This window comes from Salvelinus alpinus, chromosome 26 (assembly GCF_045679555.1).
Source record: "Salvelinus alpinus chromosome 26, SLU_Salpinus.1, whole genome shotgun sequence".
In the NCBI taxonomy this organism is placed as follows: Eukaryota; Metazoa; Chordata; class Actinopteri; order Salmoniformes; family Salmonidae; genus Salvelinus; species Salvelinus alpinus.
This window is the reverse complement of record NC_092111.1, coordinates 3,363,662-3,384,516: the sequence shown is the minus strand read 5'-3', so window position 1 is coordinate 3,384,516 and position 20,855 is coordinate 3,363,662. Positions and strand designations below refer to the sequence as shown.

Sequence of the window (20,855 nt, the reverse complement as noted above, 5' to 3'; positions counted from 1 at the left end):
TTGGCGTATGCACGTTATAACAGTAACCTTAAGCTCTCATGCAAGCAGGTTTATATACAAACATACTGAATCAGAAGGACTATCATTTGATGGTAGTATTACTCTAGATGTGCTACAAACTGACGCTGTAATAATACATGACAACATACTTCCACCTGGCTACCCCTACCAACAGCTCTGCACCCCCCGAAGCAACTTGCCCAAGCAAGTTTCCTTCCAGTTCTCTGCTGCCAATGACTGGAACGAATTGCAAAAATCACTGAAGACTTACATTTCCCTCACTAATTTTAAACGTCAGCTGTCAGTGCAGCTTACCGTTCACTGCACCTGTACACAGCCCATCTGTAAATAGCCCACCCAACTACCTCATCCCCATATTGTTATTGACTTTTGCACCCCAGTATCTCTACTTGCACATCATCATCTGCACATCTATCACTCCAGTGTTAATGTTAAATTGTAATTATTTCGCCACTATGGCCTATTTATTGCCTTACCTCCCTAATCTTACTACATTGGCGCACACTATATATAGATTTTTCTATTGTGTTATTTGACTGTACGTTTGTTTATCCCATGTGTAACTCTGTCACACTGCTTTGCTTTATCTTGGCCAGGTCGCAGTTGTAAATGAGAACTTGTTCTCAACTGGCCTACCTGGTTAAATATTATTATATATATATATATTTTTTTAAATATTTGAATAACAGGACCAGTTCAGGCTAAACGGGATCTGTTTTTTCTCTCTTGTGGAACTACTGATTGAACAGAGCCCCGTTTCACTTCCTTTCTTCACTTCCGTCCTCTTAGCAAAACAGAGGAGCACTTCCAAGTTCCGACCCCCCGGGAGCATTCCAAGGTCATAACTCCTCCAGAACGCAGAGAGCGGGTGACACTAACAATGCCCGTCACTCTGCTGGTGTAGACACGCCGCCAGATGTTACGAGCAGCTGTTGCCCGACACCAAACAAGCCCGTCCTTTGAGAGGGCCTCGGTGCCTTCCTCGAAGCCCATGACGCTAACATGCTGTGCTGCCCTGGTCACCCCCCCACAAACACCACATCAGAAATCAGACTGACGCTACATTGGACTAAGAGGAAGCTGAAATGGATGCTGTAGAGCCATGTCATCCTGTTACTAGGGATGTTGACAAATGGACATTCTTACCGTTCAAAACAGAGGGGTGGAAAAAAAGTGGCTCTCCGTTAAAACGATAAGGGGGAAAAATCCACATTAATTCACAACGCAGCTGCGCTGCTGACAGCAACGGTTTGGGTCTCACAATGAGTCCCTTTCAGATGGTTAAGCATTGCACCTGTACTACCAATACTGTACCTATATTCCACCTCGCAAAGTCTGCATTTCATCACCTTCTCATTTAACTTTGCAAAGTATTGCCATACAGGACTCTGACCCTTTTCTTCCAATTTTCCAACTCGGCGATGACGTAGTGGTGGAGTCGACTCCAAAATAATTGATTCCTCAACCCCTTGCACGTAGCTTCTTGGGGTCAAGATTCGATTCTGCTCGACAGATTAGTTGCTGTACTGCCGAGAACAAAAACAAACGTGCATCTTTCATAGCGAGAGGGGAGGTGGACAGTATAGGCAGGTCGGACACCAGGCAGACAAAGTTAGAACCGTGCACTAGGCCTATCTATTGGTAATCCAAAGCTTTATCTCGTAATTGGAATGCTGTATCTTGCAATATATCGGCTTGCAATGTCTCGCAATTTCAGTAAAGCAGGGCCTATCAATGAATAGGCTAGGATATTCTACACGCAACAGACCGAAGACTGAACACACACTAGAGAAGAGAAAGACCAGGCAAGTCAGTGCAAGGGAGAGAGGGGAGGGGGCAGGCAGGCAGAAAGAACCGTAATGTCTTTCCTGCCATGCAAACTCACCAAATTAACATTGTCTGCCTCTTTCGCTCAGGTTTTATTTAAATTACACAACTTTACCCGGGCCATTATAGCCTATTGTCTAGTTACATTATTTGCCGTGTTATAGTCCGTTTTCATTTTAACGTTTAAAATGCTCACACCCCTAGCTGTTCCTACCCTCCAGAATAAAGGAATGCCACCTAAATGTTGTCTGGGAGTAGCTGGGACCGTTGGCGAGACAGGAACACTTACGTTGCATCAACGAAATAGTAAAGGCACTGCCCATTCAAGAGAACACAACTGCTTGGTCATGGTCCAAGGTCTCGGTTGAAAAATAGATTCTCAACGAGACATACCTGGTGATATGAAAAAGTGGTGTGTGTGTCTAATGGCGAGTCTTTTTGTGCGCTCAGGAGACAAAAAAAAAAAAGTGGTGAGGCTTACCTGCTGCCGCCGTGTGCTCGCTGGTTCTGATTGGCTGGAAGCCCACAAAGGGGATCTGCATGGATAGCACCAGGCCCACAATGTAGAAAGTGCTGTAAGCTGAGGGAGAAAGAGAGAAACAGACAAAGAAAAGGGATCGAGCGAGAGATGAGATCAAACAAAAAAGTTCAAACACAGATACTGTTCTATTCAATACCCACTATCACGTCAGTTAGAGGTATTTCTTGTGAACTGATTTTCTCAATGCAACTCCTGAGTTGGCGTAAATACAATAACGTCTTATCTGGAGTCATTTACATAGACGTGGGAAAAGAAAAGTGCAGCGGGGGGCCTAACATGAGCCGGCAGTAGAACTCCCACCTTTGTAGCTGGGGGGGGGGGGGGGAGCTGATTCTAAGTAGTGTGCCCTAATTAAGATTTTATACTTTCCTGAACACTGGAGCTTTTTGAAGTGGCTGTGACTAGCCCTGAGCACGCCCGACTATGATTCATTAACGCCTGTTGACTGATGGAGCTAAGTAATGAACTGTGTGAAACAGAACTGCATTTTTGGTCAAGAGGGACTCTCATTGTGGCAAGCTCCGATGCCAAAGAGACAACTAGTTTTTAGAAGAGCTTTCTCTATTGTAGATGAAGGAGGAAGGTTAAAACTAGATCAGAACGAGATGGTTATGAAGCACTTTAAGGAGCAAGACCTTGCACAAGATGGATGCTTGAATAACTATGCAAAGCCCTCTTCTATTAAAAAGGGTGCTTAAGGTTGACAGCCTCTGCGTTCCAAGCCATAAATGTCTCACAACAATGCAAAGATATTCTGCATTAACAAATGGTTATTGTCGAAGGGTGGAATCCCTTGTTGGGGAAAATGCAGAGATTGAGTACAGCGGGGTCGAAGCCCTCTTTAAATAGGGTCGTAATTTATTTTCACATCACCCAAGAATGGGGTACGGTTTACTGTGAGTAATACGGACAATCAAGAGTAACTGATGCTAGCCCATTCATCTTGACCCAGCTGTTCCTTCAGCTCAGCTAAATATGTACTGCTTACGATGCTGCAGCATTTCTGCAACGTTCTGTCTCGCAGTCAAATTCAGAATATTTAACCCCCCCCCCCCACACAAAAAGTTCTGTTTGCAGTCACATTCAAAAGAGCAAACCGGTGTTAGTGGTTCGAGGAAAACAGGTGCGTGCGGTCACATCTCTTTAGCAGATAGAGAAGGTTTGCGGTCACATTCATGGGTTGCATGTTTCGTCACAATATTGTTCTAAACGTTATTTTTGGACTGTTGCCCGACTGAGCATTCTACTCAATGCATCGTCAATGAGGATTTCATCAAAAGTGCATTACAGTGGCTTGGAAATACAATGTCATTCAAAAGGAGGCAAATACTTAGTAGGAAAACCCTTTGTCATCATTTTGATGTCGCTAGATTGACTTTAGATGCAGTACAACATTAGCTAAGATTGAGGGAAGGACACCGGATTTTAGCTAGCTACCGTTAGCATTGCTCGCTATTTTGACGAGCTTTCCTAGCCAATGACAACATTGCCATTGTCTAAAGTTAATTTGACGACATGATAAAGCTGGCAAAGCTCTTTCCTACTAAACATTTGACTACTTTAGCAATGTCATCGTATTTCCAGGCACTATAGTGTAGTTTAGACTAAACAGTAGTTAGCTTATCACGACTTTAGGGCACCACTATGGCGCCGCCGAAGAGGGCGGCTTGAGAACGTTCATAACAATGGCATGACGCGACCGAGTGACAACCTATGAAGAAGCGGTTGACGGTCAGATGTCTTTGTGGTCACTCACCGATATAGACCCTCTTGCTGTAGCGCTGCATGAGCAGGAGCACAAACACATGCAGCGGGATCAGGTTGATGATGAAGACATATCCTCCCCATGCTGACACCTGCAACACAAAACAGTAAACCACAGACACCCGCAACAGTAATACATGGAAATTTGCAGCGGCACCATATAAAACCAATTCAATCATATTTAACACTATGACTGAAGTAAAATGCTTCAACTTTAAAAGCGCCATGAAATGATGCAGCAACAATGTCAGAGAGACGCAGTGTGAAATGAGAGGGGCTTATAAAACACTCAACAAAAACGTCAGCTGCAGTACTTCAAACGGCGCCATTGAAAATCACACTGTGTAGGGGGTACAGAGCACAGACGGCGAGGGACAGTAGTAAAATGTTTCATCCTCTGTTTAGGACAGCCTTTTGGGATAAATGCTCAAACTGACACAAACCTGCTTAGCCACACAATCACACACTGCATTCACAAGTCACTCATCGATGGTTAAAAATAAGTTTTTAAAATTACCCCTAATTACGAAAAACAGAAGAGAGTCACCCTAGAAGGAGATGAACCGCCTCAAGTTCCTTCTGGAGTGGTTAAATGTAATTACCTTTTCACAGCCATTTGTATCTTTAGCTTTAGCTTCAGATGGTATGAGCTAATTAGGTACAGCTGAACCGTAACTTGAATGTTTTTTGTTTTTTTTGACACAGCAGTTCTGTGAGAGATGAGGTTTCTAATTGAAAACAACACCGACCCAGAGGAAGTGCTGGGGGGGTGGGGGGGGTGTTGGTGAGGAGAGGAGAAAGTGAGGCTAGTGTCTCGCTCGGAGGGTCACATCCCGCAGCCTCCGGAACGTAATTTGACTAAACATCTCGCAAATCTACTGCTAATGACCTCGCCGTTGTGTGTGTGTATGAGAGAAACCTTTCCTGCATTACACCCACACAACCCCATGGTTTTGAGGGTCAAATAAGCAGGCAGCAATCTTCTGGAGGCTGAGATTCTTTGAGGAGAGTACAGTCCAAAACTCAACCACCTAGCACAAAATATATTGATTACCACCAAAAAAAAGTCTGCTAAGAGACAGTGAGGTAGCTGAAAGAGATGGTGCGCACACAATCAATATGCCTGTAAAAGTAAACAATGCAGTTATCGATATAGCGCAGTCCTAAATTAAGAAACGAACAAAACTGATGTTTTTTATTGAAAAACTGATCACACTTCCCTTGAGAAAAACCTCGATCGAAACAATGTTTTTCCTGGTTAGGCAGCTAGGATATAGTCAAGCAAATATCCTTCCGGCAATAATAACTTTCAGGAACTTTATAAGCTGGAGATAATGTAGTTAGTAGATTCCCTGATCATCCCTCATGATATCATTTGGGGGTATTGAAACATCCTAGTGACATCCCTGTAAGGCTTTCATGCAATGTTGTGACAGTTCTATGAGAAGAGCACTTGTCCTTGGAGAAGCTTCCCTTACAATATAATGAAATAAGAAATCCCGCTATGCCCTCCAACGAACCATCAACGCGTCAATACAGGACTAAGATCGAATCGTACTACACCAGCTCCGACGCTAGTCAGATATGGCAGGGCTTGCAAACTATTACAGACTACAAAGGGAAACACAGCCTCCAGCTGCCCAGTGACACGAGCCTACCAGACGAGCTAAATTACTTCTATACTCACGTCGAGGCAAGTAACACTGAAACATATTTACATTTAAGTCATTTAGCAGACGCTCTTATCCAGAGCGACTTACAAATTGGTGCATTCACCTTATGATGTCCAGTGGAACAACCACTTTACAATAGTGCATCTAACTCTTTTAAGGGGGGGGGGGGTTAGAAGGATTACTTTATCCTATCCTAGGTATTCCTTAAAGAGGTGGGGTTTCAGGTGTCTCCGGAAGGTGGTGATTGACTCCGCTGACCTGGCGTCGTGAGGGAGTTTGTTCCACCATTGGGGTGCCAGAGCAGCGAACAGTTTTGACTGGGCTGAGCGGGAACTGTACTTCCTCAGAGGTAGGGAGGCGAGCAGGCCAGAGGTGGATGAACGCAGTGCCCTTGTTTGGGTGTAGGGCCTGATCAGAGCCTGAAGGTACGGAGGTGCCGTTCCCCTCACAGCTCCGTAGGCAAGCACCATGGTCTTGTAGCGGATGCGAGCTTCAACTGGAAGCCAGTGGAGAGAGCGGAGGAGCGGGGTGACGTGAGAGAACTTGGGAAAGTTGAACACCAGACGGGCTGCGGCGTTCTGGATGAGTTGTAGGGGTTTAATGGCACAGGCAGGGAGCCCAGCCAACAGCGAGTTGCAGTAATCCAGACGGGAGATGACAAGTGCCTGGATTAGGACCTGCGCCGCTTCCTGCGTGAGGCAGGGTCGTACTCTGCGAATGTTGTAGAGCATGAACCTACAGGAACGGGTCACCGCCTTGATGTTAGTTGAGAACGACAGGGTGTTGTCCAGGATCACGCCAAGGTTCTTAGCACTCTGGGAGGAGGACACAATGGAGTTGTCAACCGTGATGGCGAGATCATGGAACGGGCAGTCCTTCCCCGGGAGGAAGAGCAGCTCCGTCTTACCTCCCTAATCTTACTACATTTGCACACAATGTACATAGATTTTTCTATTGTGTTATTGACTGTACGTTTGTTTATCCCATGTGTAACTCTGTGTTGTTGTTTGTGTCCCACTGCTTTACTCATTATTTTACAGGTCGCAGTTGTCACGGCTCCTCCTCTGCATTGCAGGGGCGGTTCCTCCATGACCCTCGGCCCATCACATGTGAGCATAGTAGACTCAGCATTTGTTTAATGTCACTCATTTGGTTGGTGGGGGCTGGGCCAGTTGCTCCTCTCACAGCCTGTGCGTAGCTCTGCCTGCTGGGCTGTGGCTCCTCCAGGTGTGGGTCTGCGGTGGGGAGGAGGGGGGTGGTAGGCCTCATCTGGGTGGCTCTGAAGCTGGGCTGGGGTGGTCTGTGCTGCGCTGGCTGTGGTGGGCATTGAGGTTGGTGGTGCTGTGGTCGTGGCTGGGGGTTCCAGGGTGCTGGTCCGGGATGTTGTCTCGGTGATCTCGGCGGGGTGGAGATTGCTCCGCTGTTCCTGGGTGGAGAGGTCGGGCTGCGGTTTAGAGCGACGTCCTTGAGAGTCTTGGCAAGGATGGGGACTGTCTCCCTGTACAGGTGAACATGGTCATAGAGACAGTCCAGATCGAGGGTGGGATGGTGGGCCAGGTGTACATTGGGTCGCAGGGCACAGTCCCGGGAGAGGCTGGCGTTTATTCTTTGGATTGTGGCAGGGTGGAAGTCCCTCCTCTGTAGAAGGGTTGACACTATGATTCTTGAGTTGGGGAAGATTGCGGAGGCCTTCTCAATCACTCCCCGTAGTGAAGTCGCCACCCTCTCCTGCTGAGCACGCAGGTCGTTGCTTCCGGTATGTATGATTATGTGGCTTGGCGACCCGAGATGGTTCTTATCAAGCAGCTCCATGGCACTTTGCGTTGTTGGGCACCACACCTTTCTCGTTTTGTGTCTAGGGAAAAGTTTCTTCTCCTGAACATACTTCCCATTTGAGTCCATTAACAGGACGATGTCAGCCAGTGTTTCTTCTGGACTGGGGGGGGCAGAGGGGGGGCTGGTGGGTGTTGGAGCTGGGGTGTGGCTGGTCTGTGTGGGTGCCACTGTCAGTGGGAGGCTGTTCTGTGGGTTGGGGAGGAGGGGTGCAGCAGCCAGGGCTGGGGAAGTCTGGCTGGTTGAGCTGGGCTCCTCTGCTGTGTGAGGGCAGGTCATAGGGTGGTGATCTATCTGCTCCTGCAGCCTGTCCTCTGCTCTCTTTCTCTGCTGCAGCTCCTCTCTTAGTGCGGTCAGCTCCTTATTGCTGCTCTGCCTGTCTTTTTGGAGCTCTCTCACCTCCTTTGTTAGATCAGCCAGCTCTCTCTTGAGTCCGTCTCTCTCTTGCTGAACCTCTTTCAGCTGTGTTGCAAGGCTGCTGTCCTGCTCTGTCCTCACCTTGGTTAGGAGCTCCTCTAAGGTGTGGTTGTCTGGTTGCTGTTTGCTCACGCTCTCCCTGAGCAGGACCACCTCCCAAAAACATGCATGAGAGCATCAGCTGTTCCAGACGACTGTGTGATCACGCTCTCCGTAGCCGATGTAAGACCTTTAAACAGGTCAACATTCACAAGGCCGCAGGGCCAGACAGATTACGAGGCATGCGCTGACCAACTGGCAAGTGTCTTCACTGACATTTTGAACCTCTCCCTGTCTGAGTCTGTAATACCAACATGTTTCAAGCACACCCCCATAGTCCCAGGCCCAAGAACACCAAGGCAACCTGCCTAAATGACTACCGACCCGTAACACTCACGTCTGTAGCCATGAAGTACTTTGAAAGGTCGGTCATGGCCCACATCGTCACCATTATCCCAGAAACCACTCCAATTTGCATACCGCCCCAGATGATGCAATCTATTGCACTCCACACTGCCCTTTTTCACCTGGACAAAAGGAACATCTATGTGAGAATTGACTACTGCTTAGCGTACACCATAGTGCCCTCAATGCTCATCACTAAGCTTAGGACCCTGGGACTAAACACCTCCGTTTCCAACTGAATCCTGGACTTCGACGGGCCGCCCCCAGGTGATACGGGTAGGTAACAACACATCCGACGATGCTGATCCTCAACACGGGGAGCCCTCAGGGGTGCGTGCGCAGTCCACTCCTGTACTCCCTGTACACTCATGACTGCACGGTCAGGCACGACTCCGACACCATCATTAAGTTTGCTGATGACAACAGTGGTAGGCCTGATCACCGACAACGTTGAGACAGCCTATAGGGATGTGGTCAGAGACCTGGCCGTGTGGTGCCAGGACAACAACCTCTCCCTCAAGGTGATCAAGACAAAGGAGATGATTGTGGACTACAGGAAAAGGAGGACCGAGCACACCCCCATTCTCATCGGTAGGGCTGAAGAGGCTCAGTTCCTTGGTGTCCACATCACCAACAAACTATCATGGTCCAAGCACAATAAGACAGTCATGAAGAGGGCACGACAAAACCTATTCCCCCTCAGGAGACTGAAAAGATTTTGCATGGGTCCTAAGAGTTCTACAGCTGCACCATCGAGAGTATCCTGACTGGTTGCATCACTGCCTGGTATGGCAACTGCTCAGCCTACGACTGCAAGGCACTACATCACTGGGGACAAGCTTCCTGCCATCCAGGACCTCTATACCAGGTGGTGTCAGAGGAAGGCCCTAAAAATTGTCAAAGCCTCCAGCCACCCTAGTCACAGACTCTTCTCTCTGCTACCGCACGGCAAGTGGTACCGGAGCGCCAAGTCTAGGTCCAAAAGGCTTCCCAACAGCTTCTACCCCCAAGCCATAAGACTGCTCAACAGCTAATCAAATGGCTACCCAGACTATTTGCATTTCCCCCTTCCCCCCTCGTTTACACTGCTGCTATTCTCTGTTTATTATCTGTGCATAGTAACTTCAACTCCACCTACATGTACATATTACCTCGACTAACCGGTGCCCCCGCACATTGACTCTGTACCGGTACCTCCTGTATATAGCGTCGCTATTGTTATTTTACTGCTGCTCTTTAATTATTTGTTAGTGTTTTTGTTTTTTACTTATCTATTTTTCACTTACCACATATTTTCCTTAACTGCATTGTTGGTTAAGGGCTTGTAAGTATGCATTTCACTTTAAGGTCTACACCGGTTGTATTAAAATTAGATTTGAATGAGGAAAAACTGTTTCTGTAGGTTACAATACACGCAGGGGGAAGGGCTGTTACACTATGTTAGGGCGTCCTATGGGCCCAATGCTAACCTGTTAGTGTGTGCACCTCAAGCTAGCATGTGACCCTAATCGACAGGTCTTATTGCAGTCATAATGGGGTCAGCAAAGAACCAGACACCGTTAGAGCCTTAAGCCATTATCTTTACCCACACTCCACTGCTTATCTGACCACCCAGGGGCCACTATGAAGAAGCACAGGGAGACGGAGGGTATTGTAGTGGTAAACGGGGGGGGGTAGGGGTCTTGCTATGGGGCTAGATTGGCTCAGAAGGGGGCTGAAGAGGCTCAGGCACCTCTGTGGGGGGGGGATAGGATGCTGGAAACAGAATAACCGGATACGCTGTTGGGTCACCAACGGGGGTATGAGACAGCATTAGTGGAGTAGATAAACTGGGGCTGTGGGAGAAAGTTGTTTTGATGAAAGTCAGGTGGGGCCTGGGGAGGTAGGCCAAAACACTGCAGCGCTGCAAAGCTCTGGATCGATTTGTCCACTGTAAAAAAGGGGCCTCAAGAGTTTTGATTATTGCTTGACTTCTAATAATAACCTCCAGAACGCAGCACATCTTACAAACAATCACCTGAAGAGCTGAGATGTGCTGCTGAGAACGCCTCATAAATACTTTATGAGGAAAAGAACTCGAGGGCTGCTGTCAAGGTAGGAGTGAGCCGTCACAGGAACTTTGGGAACACAAGATCTCTCCCAGGAGACAGATCGACTGTCACGCATCTCACAGTAGTGGTTTTTGCAGTTCTTGTCCATCGTGACATCTCAACTGAGCTTCTCCTCTCCCTCCCCCGGGCTGATTAGGACAGAGCTGAGCACGGAATCTCTCGCTGGCCATCGCAGATGTGTCATCTTCGATTAAGCCTCATTGGTGAGCATCCTTAAATCAACAGCGGGATGGGAAGAAGAGGTGGAAGGGTAGATATTGCAGCATGGCGGGCTGCATCTGCCAGCCACTCCCACTAGAGGGTCGTGAGAAAGTGACAAGGGAGACACAGGCTTGTCGCGTTGCAAACAAACCCTGCATCAGGAGAGGCATCAGTCAGACATCAGACCACAGGATGCTGGTGGGAGGATGGGTAGAGCGGCGTTGTGACTAGAGGGAGTACAGCTATGACCGAAAGCGACTTTTTGTAGCAAGTTAGGAGAGCATTTTTGCTAACCGTAACCCGAACGCTTCTCCGGACCTAATTATAGAAACCTTCTGCGTATGCTCCGCTAACCTGCTATAAAAAAGTCAATTCCGATCGTAGCTGTACTCCCTCTAGTCAGAACCATAGAGCGGGGGAAGCCAAAATATTATCACACTCCAGATCTCTGGAGGCGTATGAGTGAGACACACAGAACGAGGGGCTTATAAAAATTGCAGTGGTGTCTCAGTGGAAAATCTCCCTGCTCTTCAGATGTGGTCATTAGAGGCTTTCCCCTTCACTCTTCCTGCAGTAGCTTGGATCCTGAGAAATTGACGGGAGCTGGATCTCTCCAATGCGTTTCATTTGACATCTGTCTCTTCCCGGGCTGAGGGGAGATTTAACTGAAGAAGCTGGAAGCAGGAGATCTTTGCAGATGCTCAAAATCACCAAATTGTACACAAAGAGCGCTCTGGGAGGCAGTCGGCTCTGTTCATCTTTTATCTTATCGCTCCATCGACCCCCTGACAGGTCGGGGGATTCATAAATAACGTTTAACGCGTCCGGTACAGACTCCTTTTTCACGCCACTTTTGACATCGGCGATCGCTCTCAACTACCCATGGGGCTATCTTAATGTAATCGTGGCTTCCAATTCCCAGAGATGGAATGCTCTGTCGGTGGAAATCAATGACAATGTTTTCTGTGTGTTTCCGGCCAATAACTAAGGCTCTTTGACACTCACCATGTAGAAGTAGGAGAGGCAGCAGCCAATGGACCAGAACACCGAACCGGTCTTTATTGACTTCACCTGTGAGTGGGAGAACAGACACAAAGGGTTAAGGGACTAGTAAACGTGTTCGGTCATTCTGTCAAACATGTCATCCAGGACAACAAAGTTAATAGCACTTTCTAACTCCCACAGTATGCTCTAACAGCCTACATTCACTTGATGGAACAGTGGGAAAAAGTGCTAGTGAAACACCATATAATACCAGTGAAACCAAAACAGGCGCCAAACCCAGATTAGTCTGTCGGCCTGCCTAATGGTGAAGCGTGATTCATCACTCCGGAGAACGCATTCCCACTGCTCCAGAGTCCAATTGCGGCGAGCTTTACACCACTCCAGTCGACGCTTGGCATAGCGCATGGTGATCTTAGGCTTGTGTGCGGCTAGTCGGCATGGAAACCCATTTCATGTGCTGACATTGCTTCCAGGGGCAGTTTGGAACTCCGCGCTGAGTGTTGCAACCGAGGACAGATGATTTTTTACGCACTACAGCCTGCGGCGGTCCTGTTCTGGGAGCTTGTGTGGCCTACCACTTCACGGCCGAGCCGTTCTCGCTTTGATGAACTGACTCGTTGCCACGGTGGCATCCTATGACAATGCCACGTTGAAAGTCACAGCTCTTCAGTAAGGCCATTCTACAGCCGATGTTTGTCTATGGAGATTACATGGTGGTGTGCTCGATTTTATACAACTATCAGCAACGAGTGTGGCTGAAATAGCCGAATCCACTAATTTGAAGGGGTGTCCACATACTTTTGTATATATAGTGTATGTACATAAAAGCAGGGTAAAGTGACTAGGCATCAGGATAGATAAGAGTAAAATGAAGAACAGAGTAGCAGCAGCAAATGATGTGTGAAAGTCTGTGACGTCTGTATGCATGTTGTGTGCGCGCGTGGGTTTTCGTGTAGTGTGTATAGAGTCAGTGCAAGAGTGTCAATGCAGATAATTAAATGGTTACCCGGACTAATTAATTAGCAGTCTTATGGCTCGGGAGGTGAAGCCGTCTCAGAGCCGGTTGGTCCGAGATTCGATGTTCCAGTACCGTTTGCCGGACAGCAGCAGAGTGAACAGTCTATGGCTTGGGTGGTTGAAGACTTTGGAAATTTGAGGGCGGTGCATTTGCCATAACAAGCAGTGATGCAGCCAGTCAAATTGCTCTCGGTGGTGCAGCTGTAGAACATTGAGGATCCGAGGGCCCATGCCAAATCTTTTCAGCCTTCCGAGGGGGTGGAATCTCTTGACCTGCTTCCCTACAGCCCTGTAGATGCGGATGGGGGCATGCGCTCTCTTTTTCCAGTAGTCCACAATCAGCTCATTGGTCTTACTGATGTTGAGGGAGAGGCTGTTATCCTGGCACCACACTGCCAAGTCTGACCACCTCCCTGTGAAGTGCAATTGACATTGCGTCATCTGTGGATCTGTCGGGGCGATATGCACATTGGAGTGGTTCTAGGGTGTTTGGGATGATGGTGTTGATATGTCATGACCAGCCTTTCAAAGCAATTCATAATTACAGATGTGAGTGCTACTGGGGATGATAAGACAATGAGGAAGGTTACCTCGGAGTTCTTGGTAACAGGGACAATAGTGGCCAGCTTGAACAATGTTGGTATTACAGACTGGGACAAGGAGAGACTGAAAATGTCTGAAGACACTTGCCAGCTGGTCTGCACATGCTATGAAAACGCGCCCTAGTGGGCGTCTGGCCCAGCGGCCTTGCTAGTGTTAAAAGTGAGGGCTGCCTGGCATATTAGTATGCTCCTAACACTAGCTGGGACTGCCGGTTACCTGGTCTCACCCCACAGCCTGAGTCAACACATTAAAAGGGACCATGTCTGAAAGACTACTGGGCGAAAGTGATGGCAGGGGAGCAGGACAGGCAGCGGCAGGAGCACAGACTGTTTTATCGAACGACGTCTGCGGTACACATCAGTCACGCTTCACCTGATCTGCTGATGAGGATTGATTAGCGGTGGAAAGCAGGCCTGGTCCGAATATCCACCAGAGCCTCAGTCGTGCAGCGTAAACCATCTATCCTCCCACCTATTTCAAATCCAACCCTAAATGGTCTCCACGTCATGCGCGTTCCCCTCCGATGAGGCCTCACCAAAGCGTCGCTATCTGGTTTTGACACGGGTGAAACTACAGAATTCCTCACAGGTAATACTGGAGGGAGCTGACAAAGATGTAGGTCACTGCAGAACACCGGAAGCCTATAGCTTTCCCAGTGCCACAGACAATTAACAGGGAGCTAGCCTACAATCTACCAGGGCTGGAGACTACTATGCAGAGAATGTGCACGGTCATGTTGAAATAAGTCCCCCCCCCCACACAGCAATACGAGCAGGGCTAATTAAATGTGAGCCTAGAGAAACTGGGGAATTAGCGGGACAACAATGGAAGCACGTTGGAGAGGAGGGGTAGCGGGGAGTGCTAGTGTTAAAAGGGGCAGCTCTCTGGGGTGCGAGAGGATTCAATTATAGATTAGGGAGGGGATGAGGTGGGGCCGACCCAGGCAGATTAAGCGGCTCGAGTTGAATGGGTTATTAGCAGATAAAATGAAGGAGACGGATAATGAAGATTGGGGAGAAGAAGCCTGGGAGAGGTTCCCGTTTTAACATTTGATGGAAGTGCTGGAGAATGAGAGAGAAAGAGAGCAGAAGAGGGGGAAAGTGCCGAGACAAACGTGGGTAAATGAGACTGATAATGAAAAGCAGTGACGCATGGCCCGGGATAATTGTTTTTCCAGGGCTCTCGCCAAACTGGAAAGACCACGTGTGCAAGTTTATAATTTTTTCCCACCGATGGTGCCGCTAAGATGCGACGATAAGCAATGGCCACCCGTGTCACTTGGAACACGCATTGTCTGCATTCCAAATCATGGCACCCTAATCCCAATATAGTGCACTATTTTGCCCAGGGCCAATAAGGCGCACTATATAGGAAGTAAGATGCCATTTGGGGCACGCTCGTTGTTTTGGTTCATTCTAAGACATGTATGGTCTATGTGGAATGACAATGAAAAGTTCCTATGAAGCTGCAACAGCTGCTCCTCTGACAAAACCAAATATTGAAATGACACGTATCAAATCATTGTGCAACGATCATGACAGAGAAGGCGGCTTATCACAATCGGAGAACGTCCCCGGTAGCGTTTCAGCGGCACTCGAGTAAACGTAAAATGCACTGCGTCGAGCAAATTATACGTTGGCCGTCTGCATTTCACGTCACAACAGTGGTGGAGAGCAGATAGCGGATCCCCCTGGGTCTGGAGCCAGCCACTGACTCTGACATTCACTCATAGCGTGGGAGGTTCTCTGGGCGAGAGGTTAAACACTTCCACAACTCCGGCAGCTCCAGGGTGTGCGTGTGTGTGGCTAGTTGATGAAAGCAGAGGCTCGTCGAACCGAGTGTCGTTATCAGCTCAGTCACACTCGCCCGATAACATGACAGAGCACTCCATAGTGCCGACATGGGCCTTCAAGCTATGGAAGCAACCGTCGAAGGCGTCTCAAGCCCCCGCAGTAGTTCGATATGTCCGCACTTAACGGGTCAAGTGTCGAGTTGAACGACGTCCACCGACTGATAGATTGAAAGAGAAACAAGTTCAGGTACAACTGGACAAACGTACGCTGACAGACGCACAAACGGACACAAGGTCCTTTCCACCGTCACCGTCCCGCAGTGCTCGCCATGGGTGACCAACATGTGAAGCGTGGTGGGCGAGAGCCCGCGTCACGTTTACCTGCTTGAATGCCGGTGTGTCCTTGGGCTTGGGTTGAAAAGGAGGACAAAGCCGGGAGGAGGAAAAATAAATCTACCTGAGCGCTGTTCAGTTTTACTCCTGGAAAAAATAAATAGGATGCCTTAGTGTGGAGCGGTCCTGGCGATTATCAGCTTGGCTGGCATCTAAGCCCCTCGAGACAAGTGAAATGAATACCGGGGAGCTGATGGGGAGCCTGGCGCCCCCTGCCAAGGTCGCCTTTGATTTGTCCATTTTACAATGCACTTCAAATTTCATCTAGCCATGTGAATACATTGCATGCACCTGCCTCAAGTCATCAGGAAGCATAATGTACAAAATGTGGGAAGGAGTAGAGCAGTGCGTGCGAGCCTGAGACACTAATGTGATTGAAAGGAGAGGACACACTGGTGGCATATAGTGTGGGGAAATGTCTGTTTATTTTGCCACGAATCCTACTTCTACAGCATATGGTCCATTTCCACTGTATTGTAAGCCATTGCGCGCATAGATAATACTTCCACCTTGTCTATGTTAGCTTATCCAATGTCTGGTCAGAGCTGTCATTCTGCTAGGCCCATCAGGGCAGTTTGTAGCATTAACAGAAAAAAGGGTCACTGTTCAATTCATCGAACTGTTCAAGTGTGGTAAATAAGAAACCCGTTTCACCTCCAACCTGAGATATGTTTGATTACTCGATTTTTAAAAGGTCACCAGCAGCGACTGAAACATACAAAGCAGCACACAATGTCCCAGACAGTCAGCAGACTGAGCGAAGTTTATGATTTAGTCAGTGTATCAATCATTTAACCACACCAAAGCAGCTATTAGAGCATTACAGTGCATTCGGAAAGTATTCAGACGGAAGCCACTCTTCAGTAAAAGGCACTTGGAGTTTGCAAAAAGGCACCTAAAGGACTATGAGAAACAAGAGTGAACTCTTTGGCCTGAATACCAAGCGTCATGTCTGCAGGAAACCTGGCACCATCCCTAAGGTGAAGCATGGTGGTGGCAGCATCATGCTGTGGGATATTCTTCAGCGGCAGGGACTGGGAGACTAGTCAGGATCGAGGGAAAGACAAACGGAGCAAAGTACAGAGAGATCCTTGATGAAAACCTGCTCCAGAGCACTCAGGACCTCAGACTGCGGTGAAGGTTCCCCTTCCAACAGGACAACGACCCTAAGCACACAGCCAAGACAACACAGGAGTGGCTTCAGGACAAGTCTCAACGTCCTTAAGCGGCCCAGCCAGAGCCCAGACTTGAACCCGATCGAACATCTCTGGAGAGACCTGAAAATAGCTGTGCAGCGATGCTCCCCATCCAACCTGACAGAGCTTGAGAGGTTCTGCAGAGAAGAATGGGTTGAAACTCCCCAAATACAGGTGTGCCAAGCTTGTATCGTCACACCTAATAAGAATTGAAGGTGTAATCGCTGCTAAAGGTGCTTCAACAAAGTACTGAGTAAAGGGTATGAATACTTGGGTAAATGTGAGATCACTGTTTAACATTTTTTTTAATACATTTGCAAAAATTTATAAAAACCTGTTTTTGCTTTGTCATTATGGGGTATTGTATGTAGATTGATGAGGGGGGGGAAACTACTTAATTTAAGAATAAGGCTAACGTAACAAAATGTGGAAAAAGGTCTGAATACTTTCCGAATGCACCGTAGATATTAGAACATTAAGGACTGCAAATCTCTTCAAAAAGTACATGTCCCTCCCTTCAACAGGGCATGAGTATACGATCGGTAAACACACTGAAAAATAACATCCAACTGGTACTTCAGAGTGTTACAGCGGCAATAGTCGGTTTCCGGGACAAAGATGTAGTCTGGTCCTGGACTAAAAAGCTATTTTGATGGAGATTCCCCATTGAGCTTGATTTTTAGTCCAGGACTAGGCTTAATCTGTGTCTGGGAAACCACCCCTAAATGTTGTGTTAAAACATCAAATACAGGACCTAAAAAGGATATTTAAATGATAAAGTTCTGACTGGAAGGGGCAGGCTTACCCATAGGTAGTAGGTGAACTGCAGGGCGAAGATGGCGATGCCCTCGTTGTCGAAGGAGCCGGCCACAGAGCGGGAGATGTACCCGGGCACGATGGCGATAAAGCAGGCAGCCAGAAGCCCCGCCCCCTGGTTCCACAGCTCCCGCGTCAGCAGGAAGGTGGAGATGGACGTCAGGCCGCTGAAGACTGGCGCCAGGAAGACGCAGACGTCCCGGATGTGCACCGTCAAGTGCAGCAGGTTCAGCACGTAGTGGATAAGGCCTGCGGTGACCATCAAGCCTGGATATACCTGAGAGAGAAAAGAGACGAGCTAGAGGGAGTGGAATGGGAACATTTATGGCACCTTCATGCAAATGGATGGGGATACCAGTCTTATCCTGGATATAAAATGCTGACTGCCTTTTAATTAACCCGAACGTACTGTAACTTTATCCACTGAGCAGTTCGTTGGTACTCCACAGGTCAGGCAGGAGAGTGATACATCAAGAAAGGGACGGCTTGCTGTGTCCACTTGCTTGACATACCACAAGAGTGAGTCAGTCAAGTTAATTGAATCTGCTCTGGATTTACACTTGTGGAAACCCAAGTAAGGCGATATTCTCCACCGAAATACTGACTAATTGCCTAATTCAAGGCTGAGGCCTCAAACAGCCAAACCTTAAGACTCGGTCTATAATGCATGACACTGGTCCTAATTAGGCTTGTGTGAAAGGTTTTTGAAGAAGTCGGGGGGGGGGGGGGGGGGCTGTGTTTCAATGTGAGTGATGCCTTGAGGTATGCTATGCCATGCCAGGCAGAGGAGTCCAGGGTACTTTGGCAAGTCTCTGCCTGCAGTGATTCTCATTTCCAAATAGCTAGTCATAGCCTAGGAGGTCTAAACTATCAACCAGGGTCTTATTGCACCTCTCTCCCAAATCATCCAACCCAGTCGCCCTGTCCTGAGGATTGAGCCTAGCAACTGCTGAAATAATCACTTTGTTTGCCCCCAGAACAGATGCTCGGCTCTCTGTAGTCTGTATTACCCCCATATTCCTTTGAATTTGTGCCCTTCAGCTTGAAAATGTGCCCGGTCCATTTCTTTACAGTAACAAAGGGCGGTTTATTGGCTTGGCAGAGCCCTATTGTTAAAGAGTGTCACATTTCTTCAGCCCGCAAATCTTATCTACGACTCTGCAGGGGGGAGCGGCTGGCCGATGTCCCCCTTGAGTGGGAGAGAAACGAGGGATCTGCAGAGACGCAGTCACTGTCACATTAACTGGTATCTGCTCGTCCGTCGACTAAAGGCGTGACCCTTCGTGTTAGCATGCACAATGAACGAGGGCTGTCAGACTCATCTGCAGCAGTTTGAATACAGAGAGGGGAGAGAAGGAGAGCTAATGGCGGGGCGGGATGAAGGAGGAAGGATGCAGGGCTGGGCTGCGGCACACTGCTTTAGGTCCCTGTTCGGAGATGGGAGACGTGCTAGTATGCAGACTAGCAACAAAGGGTTTTGGGGAATACCACTCTGAAGAAATGGCAGTGTGCCAGAAAAAAAAAATCTGGCAACTCTTGGGTGTACTTCACAATCTGCATGGGATGGATTGCATTTGATACAGTCAAGCTGCACTTCAAGAGGTACAGGAAAAGGAGGACTGAGCACGCCCCCATTCTCATTGGCGGGGCTGTAGTGGAGCAGGTTGAGAGCTTCAAGTTCCTTGGTGTCCACATCAATGGTCCAAACACACCAAGACGGTCGTGAAGAGGGCACGACAAAGCCTATTCCCCGTCAGGAAACTAAAAAGATTTGGCATGGGTCCTGAGATCCTCAAAAGGTTCTACAGCTGCAACATCGAGAGCATCCTGACTGGTTGCATCACTGCCTGGTATGGCAACTGCTCGGCCTCCGACCGCAAGGCACTACAGAGGGTAATGCGTACGGCCCAGTACATCACTGGGGCTAAGTTGCCTGCCATCCAGGACCTCTACACCAGGCGGTGTCAGAGGAAGGCCCTAAAAAAGGCCCTAAAAATTGACTAGCCCAGTCATAGACTGTCCTCTCTACTACCGCATGGCAAGCGGTACCGGAGTGCCAAGTCTAGGACAAAAAGGCTTCTCAACAGTGTTTACCCCCAAGCCATAAGAATCCTGAACAGGTCATCAAATGGATACCAGGACTATTTGCATTGTGCGTCCCCCCCCAACCCCTCTTTTACGCTGCTGCTACTCTGTTTATCATACATGCATAGTCACTAACTATACATTCATGTACATACTACCTCAATTGGTAGGCTACTTTTATAGCCTCGCTACTGTTATTTTTCACTGTCTTTTTACTGTTGTTTTATTTCTTTACTTACTCATTGTTCACCTAATACCTGTTTTGCACTGTTGGTTAGAGCCTGTAAGTAAGCATTTCACTGTAAGGTGTCTACACCTGTTGTATTTGGCGCACGTGACAAATAAACGTTGATTTGATCATTAGATTTGCTGTGGCGGTCATGGAATATTGTCAGCCGGTTGTCATGCAAATTACTTCCGGTCTCAAGGTAATTGACCGTTAATTAACAAACCCGTTTAGCATCTCCAGGCCTCCGTGCATACAAGCCGCATACAAGCCACGGACGTGCGCCTTTGGAGCATCTACATTTACGCAAGCCTAATAAATCCATGTAGATATACACCATCACAACGAATCCATGATTTATTTTAGGCAGCTCCAAAGAGACACGATATGAAGAAAATGTATTTCAGAAGAACAGAATGTGTTGGCCTACCGTATGTTATCTGGCTACGCACAACGCCATAGGTTATAGCATAGCTCATTTCACAGACAACATACACTGAGGGCACAAAACATTAGGACCACCTTCCTAAGAGTTGCACCCCCTTTTGCTCTCAGAAAATCCTCAATTTGTCGTGGCATGGACTCTACAAGGAGTTAAGTGTTCCACGGGGATTTTGGCCCATGTTGACTCTATTGCTTCCCACAGTTGTGTCAAATTGGCTGGATGTCCTTTGGGTGGTGGACCATTCTTGATACATACGGGGAAACTGTTGAGCGTGAAAAACCCATCTGCGTTGCAGTTCTTGACACACTCAAACCGGTGCGCCTGGCACCTACTACCAAACCCCGTTCAAAGGCACTTTCGTCTTTTCCATCCACCCTCTGAATGGCACACGCACACAATCCATGTCTCACAGCTTAAAAACCGGTCTCCACCCCTTCAGCCACAC

General features: G+C 48.1%; 1 protein-coding gene across 2 annotated transcripts in view; it reads right to left on the bottom strand.

Moving 5' to 3' along the window:
- The window catches only part of LOC139554256 (dolichyl-diphosphooligosaccharide--protein glycosyltransferase subunit STT3B-like), a 91,432-nt gene that overhangs the window by 20,054 nt on the left and 50,523 nt on the right, over positions 1 to 20,855 (bottom strand). For both annotated transcript variants that reach the window (XM_071366997.1, XM_071366996.1), the window contains exons 3-6: positions 17,644 to 17,931; positions 11,838 to 11,903; positions 4,146 to 4,245; positions 2,330 to 2,428 (exon numbers count right to left, since the gene is read on the bottom strand). In XM_071366997.1, coding sequence (XP_071223098.1) covers positions 2,330 to 2,428; positions 4,146 to 4,245; positions 11,838 to 11,903; positions 17,644 to 17,931 — 553 coding nt within the window. The remainder of the gene's footprint in view (positions 1 to 2,329; positions 2,429 to 4,145; positions 4,246 to 11,837; positions 11,904 to 17,643; positions 17,932 to 20,855) is intronic.